Consider the following 14,195-nt stretch of genomic DNA (forward strand, 5'->3'; position numbering starts at 1 on the left):
TCTGTGTGTGTGTGTGTGTGTCTGTGTGTGTCTGTGTGTGTGTGTGTGTGTGTGTGTGTGTGCATGCGCATTCGCACGTGACTACAACTGACTGTGAGTAATTGTATCAGTTGCATTCAAACTGTTCGTCAGTGGAATTGGCAAGTAGTGATATCAATTTGACAAATAACTGTATTTCTTTTAAAGTCTTATTCTGTCGATTTATAGAAAAACAATACATTTAATATACACTTGACCTTGAGACTTATCTAAATTGGTTAGAATTTTAAAAGTATAGCATCTGTTGACTTTATTTTTGCTTTGGTCAGTGATGCTCTCATGAGGTAACTGAAATCAAGTCCTTTCTTACTCTTGAGTCTCAGCAACCAGTGAAGTCAGCCAGCTACCCCGATTCAGTTCAGGAGCCAGCCACCCCGATTCAGTCAGGAGCCAGCCAAGTCTTGGGTGTGATGGGGGAAAGGAAGCTCACAGCTCATCTTAAGCCTTCCCTGGATCCCACCTTTGTTTGCAGTCTTCTTCTTGTTTAGAGCTGGGCCTCACTGAGTGCCCAGTGTTTTCTTGAACACACTCTGCAGTGCAGGCAGACCTCCTGCCTCAGCCTCCCAGATAGCTAGATTACAGGGCCACATCACCGGCCCAGTTAAGGCAATTGATTGTTAGTGCTGGAGACAGAATGCACAGCTACTGCAGAAAGAAGAACCTGAAAGTTCCTTGTATTATAATCTTCTTGAAAGAAGGCAATGGAGGGGGTATATGGGGTGTGTGTGTGTGTGTGTGTGTGTGTGTGTGTGTGTGTGTATGTGTGTGTGTATGTGTGTGTGTATGTGTGTGTATGTGTGTGTGTTTGTGTCTGTGTGTGTGTGTGATGATCAAAATACATTGTGTGCATGTATGAAATGCTCAAAGAACTAATAAAATTTTATACTTTCACCAGGAAAAAGAGCAACAATTTTTACATTGGACTTTCCATGGAAAGAGAAACAGTAGAACTGTTGGCTTTTCTCAGTCTTGCATTTATACTGTACTGACATAGCTTCCTTCCTTTATTATATATATATATGTATATTAAATGTATATATATATATATATATATATATATATATATCTTTTTGAAACACTTAGAAGTCTGTGTCTGGGGATGTCTGGGGGACCTTATTATCCAGTCAGTATCTACTATATGGTAAATATTTGTGTGAATACGTGGAGAGAAAGAAAGAATTTTAAATCTGGGATGACTTTAGATATCATGTGGTCCAATCAAGAGCTTCACTGACATTGTTAAATGTCATGAACAAAGAAAATTAAATAGGATGCCTGCAGAATGTCAGAAAACATTAAACCCTTGAACCCCTAGCCTTGAATCCTTCTGCACACTGCTGCACTTTATTTTTTCCAAATCAAATTCTAAAGCTTTCTTCCTAAAGCATTGGGTTAAGAGGCTGGGAACATAGCTCAGTTTTAGAGTTTTAGCATGCATACCTGAGGCCCTGGGTTCACACACACACACACACACACACACACGGGGGGTGGGGTGGGGGGGGAGAGAGAGAGAGAGAGAGAGAGAGAGAGAGAGAGAGAAGAGAGAGACAAACAGAGACAGAGAGAGAAAAGGAGGGAGAGAGAGACAGACATACAGACAGACTGACTGACTTAAAGAATCTGGGTTTTAAGAAGAATCATAAGAACCTTGTTTTTGTTTCTTGGTTTTTGTTTTTTTTTTTCTGTATATGAGTACAATGTCGCTGTCTTCAGACACACCAGAAGAGGGCATCAGATCCCATTACAGATGGTTGTGAGGCACCATGTGGTTGCTGGGAATTGAACTCAGGACCTCTTAACCACTGAGCCAATCTGCAGCCTGAACCTTTTCTTAGTATTTAAATAGATATGGTTTAAGCTTGCAATTTTGCTCAAAATGAGATAAACGCCATCAGCCTAACTCAACGCTTTATATTTGACTAAGTTCAGTCCTGTGTTTGCAGTGAAGATTTGAATGGAGTTTGGCTCTTGCTGTCCTCGACACATTAGTCGCCCTGTGGGCTTGGCCTTTCAGCTAAGGGCACAGCACTTGGCACTGCGTAACAGACATTGTCTGCTGTGATTTCTGAACAGTGACAGCTAAGAGCTCTATTTAGTCATCTTTGAAAGCACCATGGCTCACAGGAGTCTGAGCGAGAAATGCCCATTTAATCCAGAATATATTTAATATTGCTTTTGGTCCCCGCGGGTCTTCCTTATTAGGAGCGGTTTTCCCCTGAAGGCCAGATAACAAGATCTGACACATTTTTGGGAACACTGATAAATATTTTCCATCTTAAATGTGAAATTTGATGGGGAACTTTTCTGTGGTTAAAGCATCCCTTAGGAGTTCTCCTGGGGAGTGTGGGTGGAGGCTTTTTTGAGTGTGGCAAAGACTGGCTTCCCTTCCAGGGTGACCCAAGCCGCATAAAGCCTGCCTGCAAGCAGGAGGCAAAGCCATGTGGACACAGACTTTCATAATTGTCTACCACGGAGTTCCCAGGCAAAATTTTGTCTTAAAATGCTTATTAAATTAATCTACTGGATATCTACAAGTGTTAAATATAAAAATTTCATTCCCACAATGTAGAGCTTTTTAAACCCCTTCAGCCCACCAAAGACATTACTTAACTTTTCTAACACATGGCTTCCTTAAGTGTTATGAGCCTATTGTGACAGCGATAAAATTGCCTTTTGCTGAGTGATTGGTGTGTTTATGAGTTACTTTATCTGCTTGTTGGCAGCTTGAACAGTAAAGAAATTTGATTGATGGGCTGCAGTATGCAGTGGCTTTGCCTCTGTCTAAGGCTCTATTATTACATGTTATCAAATTCTTTTCCAGCAATTCAGACTTTAATCCCCTTGGAGGAATTTGGGGATTTTGTGGGGCTCGGTGATAATTAAGTCTCTCTCATGCTTGGTTCCTTTAAATGGTTCTCTGAGCTAAAGTAAATTCTCTTGGAATTCATGTGGTTTTTCACATCCATTTTCTGTTGAATATTTTGGTTTTGTATTGTTAATGCTTTGCCATCAGAAGGTTTGGTTAAAGTAGAATTAAGACATATTAACGTTACGCACCTTTCCACTCAGAGTCATTTTGAACTCCTTTTTCCATTGCTGATGTTTTCACAATAAACACTGAAGAGAACACGTATTAAGTACTTACTCCAGATCAGCACTGGGCCCCAAAGATGAATGGGAAGCAGACCCAGTTCTGAAGAGAAGCACCAGGGATGGATCCATGGACAGACAGCTGTGATGTGCTAAAAGGTGCAGGGGATGTAGTAGTGACCCACAGGAGGGATGAGTCATGGAGAACGTGGCTCTTGGTTAATTCAAGGAGAGAATGCCATGAAATGAAGATATTACCAGGCAAACGAAAGCGAGATCATGCAATGCTTGAAGCCCTTCATCCTTTCCAAACACACATAAGGAAGAAATCTCTCTATGTATTTGAACATCAACCCATCAGTAGTATATAACCCATGCTGTTGGTTATATTATCATGTCCTGTAGGAAGAAAACAGCATTCAGAGAGAGCTCTGGAGAGGTAGAGGCAGAAGAAAGGAAATGAGGTAATAAGCAGAATTAAAGGCAGAGCTGGGCACAGGAGGACAGGGCTGTGGTTCACGCTGGTGCAATGAGGGCCTGACCCTGCAACACCTCCTGCTACTGAGATCTATGGATCTCAACACCACATTGGACCCAAGGCTTCCTTCCTTCCTTCCACAAGTCATCTTTCTCTTCACACTCTGTAAAATGATCCACTCATGCCCTCGAGGCTTTTGTTGTGGAACTGAGGCAACAGTATTTCTCCAGAACTGATTTCTCCAGAACATATGGAAAATCCTAGCTTTTGGAGAAGAGCTCAGTAAACTGTTCAGACACATGTTAGTCACACAGTGGGAGTCTAGACTTCCTTCTCTCCTGTCAGAAGCTGCCAAGACTAGTTCCAGCTGAAGCCTGCAAGCCTACACTTGCTCTTCTTCAAGCAGGCCTAATGGAACTCACTTAGCTGTCAGGAAGACTACATGGTTCAACTGGCAAGTGGGCACCATCTTTGGCACATAGGTCTTCACTAACCAGCAACAAGAGAACTTACTCTGTTCATGCTGACACTTGGCAATCAGCCATATATGTAGTTAATACCCTTAGGTTCCAGAAGAACTAACGAACGGACTTCCCCCATTCCAGGGCTGGTAGTACCAGTACCCATCCTTGAACCGAGAAGGTCTACTCCAGAGACCCGCTTCCTAATTATGTCCTCTAAGACATCTCTTCAGACTTAAGACAGCAGATACCTACAAGGACATAACTAATAGAATACTTCAAGAGTAGATAAATACCAGAAACTGTTGCTATTAAGATCATATGTTCTCTCTCAGATACAAATTCTAGAGTTTTAAATATGTATAAATACACACACACACAGAGCATATATTTTGTAGAAGATGGACTCTGTGGAAGAAGGAAAGAGTCTAAAGGGGAGGAGAACAGGGAGTAAGATGTGGGGGAAAGCCAAATACCATGTTTTCCCACAGAGCCAGAGGAGAATGAAGCAGAAGAGACTCTGCAGGGGAGAGGGACACAGTAAGGGAGGGAAGGGTCAAGGAAGCAACTGGGAAGGTGTGAGCAAACAGCACAACTAGACGGATGGAGCTGCTGTAAAGAAACACTGTTTTGTATTGTAACGTAAAAGATTCAGAGAAGTCGTTAGTGCTAGTAAGTGGCCTCTTACCAGGTACCAGGGTAGAGAATCATTAGCAGTGAACCCAGAAATTCTTTGAAACCTTTTTTTTTTTTTTTTGGTTCTTTCCTTCGGAGCTGGGGACCGAACCCAGGGCCTTGCGCTTCCTAGGCAAGAGCTCTACCACTGAGCTAAATCCCCAACCCCTCTTTGAAACTCTTAACAGTGCCTTGCCTTTATATCTGGTGTTTCTTGGGCACAAGAAACATGTAAAGAGATTTGGATTCAAAAGTACTCTTTTTAATTTGCTCAATTTTTTCTCATCCTGCCCCTCCCATTAACCCTTTTGTCCGATGGACAGTTCCACTTCTACATTTAATCTGTACGTGCATGACTTTATGTAACTATATAAAATCCAAGTGCCACAAAAGAGGAACATACAATATATGCCCGCCCCGATCGGCTCAGTATGACTGTCTCCAGCGACACCAATCTTCACAAATGATTAACATCGTCCTTCTTCATGGCAGAACGGATTCTATTGTTTGTCTGAACTACGTTTTCTTTACCCATCCCTCTGTTGTTGATCACCTGGGTTGGCTCCATAACTTAGCATCTGTGAACACAGCTGCAGTAAACACGCATGTGCAGTCATCTCTACAACCCATTGATGTTGAGCCATTTGGGTGAAAACCTAAGAGTGTTTGAAAACCACACTGGTTTCCTTAGAAACTGGGCTAGTTTACAGCCCCGCCAACAGCACATAAGGGCCCCTTCTTTTCATTTCCTCGCCATCGTTTTCATTGTTTTCTCAATGACTACCATTCTAACTGGGGCGAGATACACTCTCAGTATCGTTGTGTGTCATTTCTCTGATGTCTAGTGAGGGTGAACACTTATATTTAGTGGCCACTTGTAGTTCCTCTTTGGAGGATTATCTGTTGAGCCCACTGTATTGATTGGATTATTAGCTTTCTTCTTGCTGTGTGGCACTGTCTGTCTGTTTTCCAATTCTTTGTTTATTCTAGATACCCAGCCTCTGTAAGGCACAAAGCTGGCAAAGATTTCTTTCCATTCTGCAGGCGGGGTCTTCACTCAGTTGATTGCTTTGCTGTTCAGAATGGAAGCTTTTCCATTCTGTTTGCTGGTTGTTGCATTAACTTCCTGAACGGCTGAGGTCCTGTGTAGTCAGCTCTTGCCCAAGCCTAGTACCAGGAAGTGTTTTCCCTACTTTCCTCCCTAACACTGTCAAACTTTAGTTCTACACTAAGGTCTCTGGTCCATTTGCAGCTGATGAGAAATTAGAATTCAGTTTCTTTTTGTACACATCCAGTTTTCTCAGCTCCTTTTGTTAAAGAGACCCAGACACTTTACACAATGAAAATTTAATGGGTCTTTGTCTTCCTTTTGAATATGAGTGAACAAAAAATTCACTTTTGCTGTTTCAAATATGGTGAGATCTGGGAGGTTATGTGAGAAACAAGCTCTGTGCTCAGTGGGTAACCAACCCAGGACTGGTGAGATGGTACAGACCGGCACTATCCAGGCCCCCTCGAGCCTGCCTCAGTCTGCCTGCAGGACCATGGTCCAAGTGACCTTTGATGCTCCTGAGTGTGTTGTGATCACCTCAGGCTAACACCCCAGAGTGTCTCCTTAAAGTCATTCCCTAGAAGCAGCAGAAAAAAAAAGTCTTGGCAATTAAAACTTTGCCTGGGTTTAGAAATCCCATTAGTCAGAATTAAAGTCCATTTCTGCTACAGGATCTGAAATGCAGATGGATCAAGGCATCTTGCCCAGCTCTGGGGTCTGCCTTTAGTTGTTATAGTAGAGTGTTTCCAGAACTGTATCACAATGAAATGAGAGTGTCCTCAAGCCGTTTGGAGTGATTATAAACCTCTAACTTCTTTGCTTCTCTCCCCTATGAACTTCTGTTGGATTTGTTTTTCTTTTAAGGAAAGTAGATTTAAGTTGGCACAGTGGCACACATTTCTAAAACCAGGGTCCATAGAAGGATCATAGTAAGTTCAAAGCCAGCATGGGCTACTAAGTGAGACTTCATATCACAAAAATAAGGGCTCACCCTGGTGGCTCACACCTTAAATCCCAGCACACAGAAGCAGGGACAAAGGCAAGGAGATCTCTAAGTACAAAGCCAGCCTGACCTGCATAGTTAGTTCCAGTCCTGGCCAGCCATGGCTGAATAGTGAGATTTGTTCTTAAAATAACAACAAGAACAAAAAATAAATAAAACAAACAACAAGAGGGGTAAGGGACAGAGGGAAGGGGGAAAGGAAAGAAGGAAATGGCTTACATATACACGTGTCTCTTTTCTTTTTGTGAGCTACACGCCAAAGCTCCTTGGGACTAAGGTAGCATTCTGCTCCAGTCCTTTTGAAGGCCTGAAGACTTGTGAGCTCTGTGTTCTTGACAAAGCATGTCAACACTGACAAGATCCTTGCCAATCCCATCTGTCTACCCTCCTTGTCTAGGCTTTTGTGGTTTCCGTAAGTCTAGATGTCTTACAGACCTGTGCTTAGATACAGGGGGAACTGAGGGGTGTTTTTTTTTTATTTTATTTTTGTATTATACCAAGAGGTGTTTTGCACACATGTGTGTGTGTGCGTGCATGTATCATGTACATGTCTGGTGCACAAAGAGTCCAGAATAGGATATCAGATTCCCCTGAAACCAGAGTTATAGATGGTTATGAACTGCCATGTAGGTGCTGGGAACTGAATATGGGTCCCCTGGAAGAGCAGTCAGTGCTCTTAACCACTGAGCCCTATCTCAGCTCCCTGAGCTTTCTCTGCTTGCAATATCTTTACCCTAGAATATCTACTTTGTCATTGCCTACAGAATCTTAAATCTGTGTATGCCACAGACGGAGGCTGAAGGATCTTAGGCAGCGCAAGATGCAGGTTCTGATTGTGAGATCCAGAGTCATTCCTCCTCTCTACCCAAGATCTCCTGACCTCTCCCTAGAGTCCCCCAAGACGCCAGCGTGATCCGTTTGACTCAGTCAGCTCCGTGTCCTTCATTTCTTTAAACAAACAAAAGACATGTCATAAGTTCTACGACTCCACTTGTACTATAAACTTCCTAAGACAAGGACTCCAAAAGCTTGAAGTAGAGAAAACAATGTGAACAAAGGCAGTTTACTAACTTCAGAATAGTCTCACCAAATGTGTGAGCACTGGGTATGTTGTTGTCATTAGACTGTGGGGCTTAGAGTCCAGGGTAGCAGCATCTTCTGTTTCTCGATCGCTGACACCTGAGGAGTCATGTGAGTCCTTCATATGCGTGTTCGTTTTTAGGAAGATTTTAAAAATAAGATTATTCAAGATGAAATAAACAACTTTAACAGACCATAACCAACCCCAAGTTAAATAGAAACAGTAATTAAAAATCTCCCAACCAAAACGCTCAGGGCCAGATGGATTAAATATAGAATTCTACCAGCGCTTCAAAGAAGAAAAATGAAATTATGGAATATGTAGGTAAATGGGTGGAGCTAGAAACAGTCATTCTGAATGAAGTAAACCAGACCCAAGACAAACACTGCATATTTTCTCTTATATATAACTATTAGCGTTTAATCTTCAGATAGGTATATTTCTATCAGAATGACCACAGAGGTTAAGTAGCTAGTAAGGAAGGAAAGAATTCACCAAGGAAGGTGAAATAGAATATAATATTATAAAGAGATAAAGGGGGAACTAAAACAGGAGGATTAAATGGGAAGGGATGCATGGACAGGATAAAGGAGGGAATGGGAGGGACAGTGAACATGAGAGGCCTGTGAAAAGCCATATAGAAGCCTCCTGCTGCCTTCAAAAATAAAAACCAAACGAAAAACCTGACTCTGCAGCCTCAAACTTACATCGGTCTACTCGCCTCTCCCTCTCAAGTGCTACAATTAAAGGCACAGACGACCATGCTTGGTCCTGTGAAAGGAATTTAAATGAAGTCACTATATAATGAAAGAAGTAATTAATTTGGTAATTAAATTAACCCACTTTATTCTTCCTGACTGGCGTGAACAGCTCCCCAATGTTCTGGATTCCCAAAAGAAAGGCACACATGCACAGCCTTATATTTTAAATACCTTAAACAGCTCAGTGGCTGGGCCACTCCTAACTCCATGTGGCTAACACACACTCCCCTCCAATATTCCTGAGTTAATACTTACTAAATCTGTATTTTATCTTTGCTGCCCTGGGCCCTTCTGGGCAGCCCTCCTGGGGCTGCTTTTCCCCTGCACCTACATTTCGGCCCTCTCGCCCTCCTGCACCTTTCCAGCATAGCCATCTCCTCCGTTCTCAGAGTCTCCACTTCCACCTCCCTCGGTCCCTTCCCAAGAATCCTAAATTCCTGGGATGCTTCTGTCTTCCAAGCCAGTCTTCAACCACTGGTAACTTTATAGACCAGTCAAAACCAACTGGAGACAGGCTCCCTTTAGTCCTATGTGCAGGACAGTGCAAACAGGTTTTGGATAACATAATTAGCATGAGAACACAGAGTGCTACAAATAAATAATGCCCCATTATATCTTATGCCACCAAGTGAACCCTCCAATGCCAGGAATGGGTTATATCTTGTTAAGTTACCCAAAGGGGTCCTATAGACTACCCCCGCTTAACGTCATAGGCTACTGCCAAGGCTGTTGGTTACCCTCTGCAACCAAGCTATTATCAACCAGCCCCTGAAGACAACACTGACACCATCAACCGTGGAGAGATCAAGCTGGTGCCTAAACAGAAGCTTCACCCCTACTGATGGTGCTTTTGGTGCTAGAAAGTACTTTGCATAATACTGGAAGAGAAAAGTGATCATCAATGTCACCCAGCTACAAGTTCTACATCCTACACCAGTGATCTGCCTGCAAGATCACAACAGTGGCACAAACGTTATGGGAGTAACCAATTCTATGAAACAGATCCCACGCCTGACAAAGTGACCAACAGGGCTCATATACCTATAAACTCACAGAAACTACAGCAGCACACACAAGACCTGCACAAGTTCAAAACAGATACAGTCCCAGCACAAACAAAGGGAAACAGACACCTAACCAAGCAGCTATATGGAAATGAGAGCTGCTGGGAAAGGAAAAATCACTTCTCCAGTGGGGTGACATGGGGCTTACCAACCATACTCCAAGGCAGGCCTATTGCCAGGGTGCGTGTGTACGTTTGTGTGTCTGTGTGTGTGTGTGTGTTTTGGTTTGTTATTTTTTGTATTTAATGGTGTTTGTTTGGACTTTGGGTTTTTTTTTTGTTTTTGTTTTTTTTTAAGAGAAAAAGAACAGGAAGTTGGGAAAGTAAGATGTTGAGGAGGACCTGGAAGTTTTTGAGAAAGAAAATATGACCAAAATACATGAAAAAAAAATAGATAAAAAAGAGATAGAGGGAAGAAAAGAAAAAATGAGGTTATTAATATAAAGAGATGCAAGTTATTTTTAATTCATTAGTGAAGATACATTTTCAACCAAAGGTTACCTGCCACAGATGGTGTCCTACATTCTTGGCCTAGAATGTTGAGTTCAGAGGGGTTTCAAGCCCACCACGGACCTGTGCCGTGGGTCCTGCCTGCTTCCCTTCCCCACCCTGTACCTACTTTGTCCTCCAGCACTAGCTCATTTCCCAGAGTTCTTCTCTTCCATTGCACAAGCAATGAGGCCTGGTGGAACCCTTGATCAGGCCACACTTCTGTGCTGAACCCTTAAGCTCTAATAAATACCTGAAACCATGTTTAAAATTCCCAGTAAAAGTAAATGACACAGAGTTCACCCCTGGTTTGATCACAGCAGCAGTGTTCAAGGTCAACAGAAAAACATGAGGGAAGTTTAGCATGGTATCTGAAGCAAATCCTGTCCTAAAGGAATGAAATCATCCTCTTTGGAAAGCATAATTATACTTCCAAACCTGTAACTGTGCTTCTTGTGTGTACATAAGGCAAAGTAAATGTCATTAGCAAGTTGCTAATTGTGAGTGGCTGCCCACCCAAGGTTGTTTGTTTGTGGTTGTTGAGAATTAATGGGAACTTTTTTCTAGGATGCTATCGTTATCCATGAAGTCTATGAAGAAGGTGCAGCAGCCCGAGATGGAAGATTATGGGCTGGAGACCAGATATTAGAGGTACCGACTTCTGATTGTACTGTGTAACAGTGAGCATGATCGATGTTGGGCCATGGGTCAGTCAAATTGTCTGTCTTTTATTCAACTCTTCCCTTGTAATTTCTCTCCTGTGGATCAAAGCCTATGTCAGATTCTTCCGCTTCTCGGTGTTCATTGAACAACTCACTAATTTGTAATCATGAAGTGCTTTATCTAAATCTGAGAAAAAAATTCTTAGTGAAAAAGAAAGTACCCCTTATAGTTCTATTATTTTTAACATCAGGCAAGATATATCATGCTGCAACTTGATTTTTTGTCTCTGTTATTTCTTACCAAATCCCCTGCTAAAAGCATACAGACAGACACATACTTCAACACACACCTGCAATTTTAAAACTTTGTTACCATAAATCATTCCCTTATTTTAATAGACCGTTTGTAAAGAAGAAAAACAAGCCTCATCACTAGCATTTTATAGCCAGTAAATATGTAAAATCATCCCCTTTAGATGGCATCTAGTACATTACAAACACTGAGCCACTTGACCAAATTCTTTAATTTAAAAACCTGCTCAGGCCTTTTAAAGGGCGCCAGGGAGCAGAAGAGATGGCTCAGCAGCTAAGAGCATGTACTGTTCTTCCAGAAGACCCAAGTTAGAGTCCTAGAACCCATGTTAGATAACTTATAACTACGTAATTCTGAATCTAGGGAGAATCTGACACCTGGCCGTCTGAGGGCTCCTGCACTCACATCCCATACCTATACGCAGACAGACATGTACATATACATAATTAAAATAGGAAAAGTCAATCTTCAGAAGTAGGAGAAGAAAATTCATGAAATGAGATCATTTCCACTGTAAGATTAATATATTAAAAATAAAGAGGGGCTGGAGAGATGGCTCAGAGGTTAAGAGCACTGTCTGCTCTTCCAGAGGTCCTGAGTTCAATTCCCAGCAACCACATGGTGGCTCACAACCATCTATAATCAGGTCTGGTGCCCTCTTCTGGCCTGCAGGCGTATATGCAGGCAGAAAGCAGTATGATGTATACATAATAAATAAATGTTTAAAAAAAAATAAATAAAGACCCACACCCTCGGATCCCGGCCTGCAGCAGCTCTCTGCTCCCAAACCCCGTGGGAGAGAGACCTCACCGCCTGATCAGGTGGGCACACCTGAGGCTGCAGAGCGGAGGAGACCACCAACACTGCCCACTCCTGCCCACATCCCTGGCCCAAAAGGCAACTGTATAAGGCCTCTGGGTTCCCGTAGGGGAGGGCCCAGGGGCGGCAGGATCCCTGCGCCTGAGACACCGCCGGAACCTGAAGGAAACAGACCGGATAAACAGTTCTCTGCACCCAAATCCCGTGGGAGGGAGAGCTAAACCTTCAGAGAGGCAGACACGCCTGGGAAACCAGAAGAGACTGCATTCTGTGCACATCCAGACGCCAGAGGAAAACACCAAACGTCATCTGGAACCCTGGTGCACGGAGGCTCCCGGAAAGAGCGGCGCAGATCTTCCCAGTTGCTGCCGCCGCGGAAAAGACTTGGGCAGTACCCCACGAGCAAACTTGAGCCTTGGAACCACAGGTAGGACCAACTTTTCCCCTGCAAGAAACCTGCCTGGTGAACTCAAGACACAGGCCCACAGGAACAGCTGAAGACCTGTAGAGAGGAAAAACTACACGCCCGAAAGCAGAACACTCTGTCCCCATAACTGGCTGAAAGAAAACAGGAAAACAGGTCTACAGCACTCCTGACACACAGGCTTATAGGACAGTCTAGCCACTGTCAGAAATAGCAGAACAAAGTAACACTAGAGATAATCTGATGGCGAGAGGCAAGCGCAGGAACCCAAGCAACAGAAACCAAGACTACATGGCATCATCGGAGCCCAATTCTCCCACCAAAGCAAACACGGAATATCCAAACACACCAGAAAAGCAAGATCTAGTTTCAAAATCATATTTGATCATGATGCTGGAGGACTTCAAGAAAGACATAAAGAACTCCCTTAGAGAACAAGTAGAAGCCTACAGAGAGGAATCGCAAAAATCCCTGAAAGAATTCCAGGAAAACACAATCAAACAGTTGAAGGAATTAAAAATGGAAATAGAAGCAATCAAGAAAGAACACATGGAAACAACCCTGGACATAGAAAATCAAAAGAAAAGACAAGGAGCTGTAGATACAAGCTTCACCAACAGAATACAAGAGATGGAAGAGAGAATCTCGGGAGCAGAAGATTCCATAGAAATCATTGACTCAACTGTCAAAGATAATGTAAAGTGGAAAAAGCTACTGGTCCAAAACATACAGGAAATCCAGGACTCAATGAGAAGATCAAACCTAAGGATAATAGGTATAGAAGAGAGTGAAGACTCCCAGCTCAAAGGACCAGTAAATATCTTCAACAAAATCATAGAAGAAAACTTCCCTAACCTAAAAAAAGAGATACCCATAGGCATACAAGAAGCCTACAGAACTCCAAATAGATTGGACCAGAAAAGAAACACCTCCCGTCACATAATTGTCAAAACACCAAACGCACAAAATAAAGAAAGAATATTAAAAGCAGTAAGGGAAAAAGGTCAAGTAACATATAAAGGCAGACCTATCAGAATCACACCAGACTTTTCGCCAGAAACTATGAAGGCCAGAAGATCCTGGACAGATGTCATACAGACCCTAAGAGAACACAAATGCCAGCCCAGGTTACTGTATCCTGCAAAACTCTCAATTAACATAGATGGAGAAACCAAGATATTCCATGACAAAACCAAATTTACACAATATCTTTCTACAAATCCAGCACTACAAAGGATAATAAAGGGTAAAGCCCAACATAAGGAGGCAAGCTATACCCTAGAAGAAGCAAGAAACTAATCGTCTTGGCAACAAAACAAAGAGAATGAAAGCACACAAACATAACCTCACATCCAAATATGAATATAACAGGAAGCAATAATCACTATTCCTTAATATCTCTCAACATCAATGGCCTCAACTCCCCAATAAAAAGACATAGATTAACAAACTGGATATGCAATGAGGACCCTGCATTCTGCTGCCTACAGGAAACACACCTCAGAGACAAAGACAGACACTACCTCAGAGTGAAAGGCTGGAAAACAACTTTCCAAGCAAATGGTCAGAAGAAGCAAGCTGGAGTAGCCATTCTAATATCAAATAAAATCAATTTTCAATTAAAAGTCATCAAAAAAGATAAGGAAGAACACTTCATATTCATCAAAGGAAAAATCCACCAAGATGAACTCTCAATCCTCATCTTCGATTGGTTTATATACAAGTGTGCAATTTCTAGGCTTGAAAGTAAAATGATGCTATCTGGTGCTGGATAGAGGAGCCTTAT

The 14,195-nt window shown here is 42.5% G+C and overlaps 1 protein-coding gene across 4 annotated transcripts in view; it reads left to right on the plus strand.

The window, feature by feature from the left end:
* Positions 1 to 14,195, plus strand: part of Patj (PATJ, crumbs cell polarity complex component) — a 304,077-nt gene that overhangs the window by 249,444 nt on the left and 40,438 nt on the right. For all 4 annotated transcript variants that reach the window (XM_087660182.1, NM_080398.1, XM_087660184.1 and 1 more), the window contains 1 exon segment: positions 10,759 to 10,842. In XM_087660182.1, the coding sequence (XP_087516308.1) occupies positions 10,759 to 10,842 (84 nt within the window).

The sequence above is a fragment of the Rattus norvegicus genome, chromosome 5, assembly GCF_021556685.1.
Source record: "Rattus norvegicus strain SHRSP/BbbUtx chromosome 5, alternate assembly SHRSP_T2T, whole genome shotgun sequence".
NCBI lineage: Eukaryota > Metazoa > Chordata > Mammalia > Rodentia > Muridae > Rattus > Rattus norvegicus.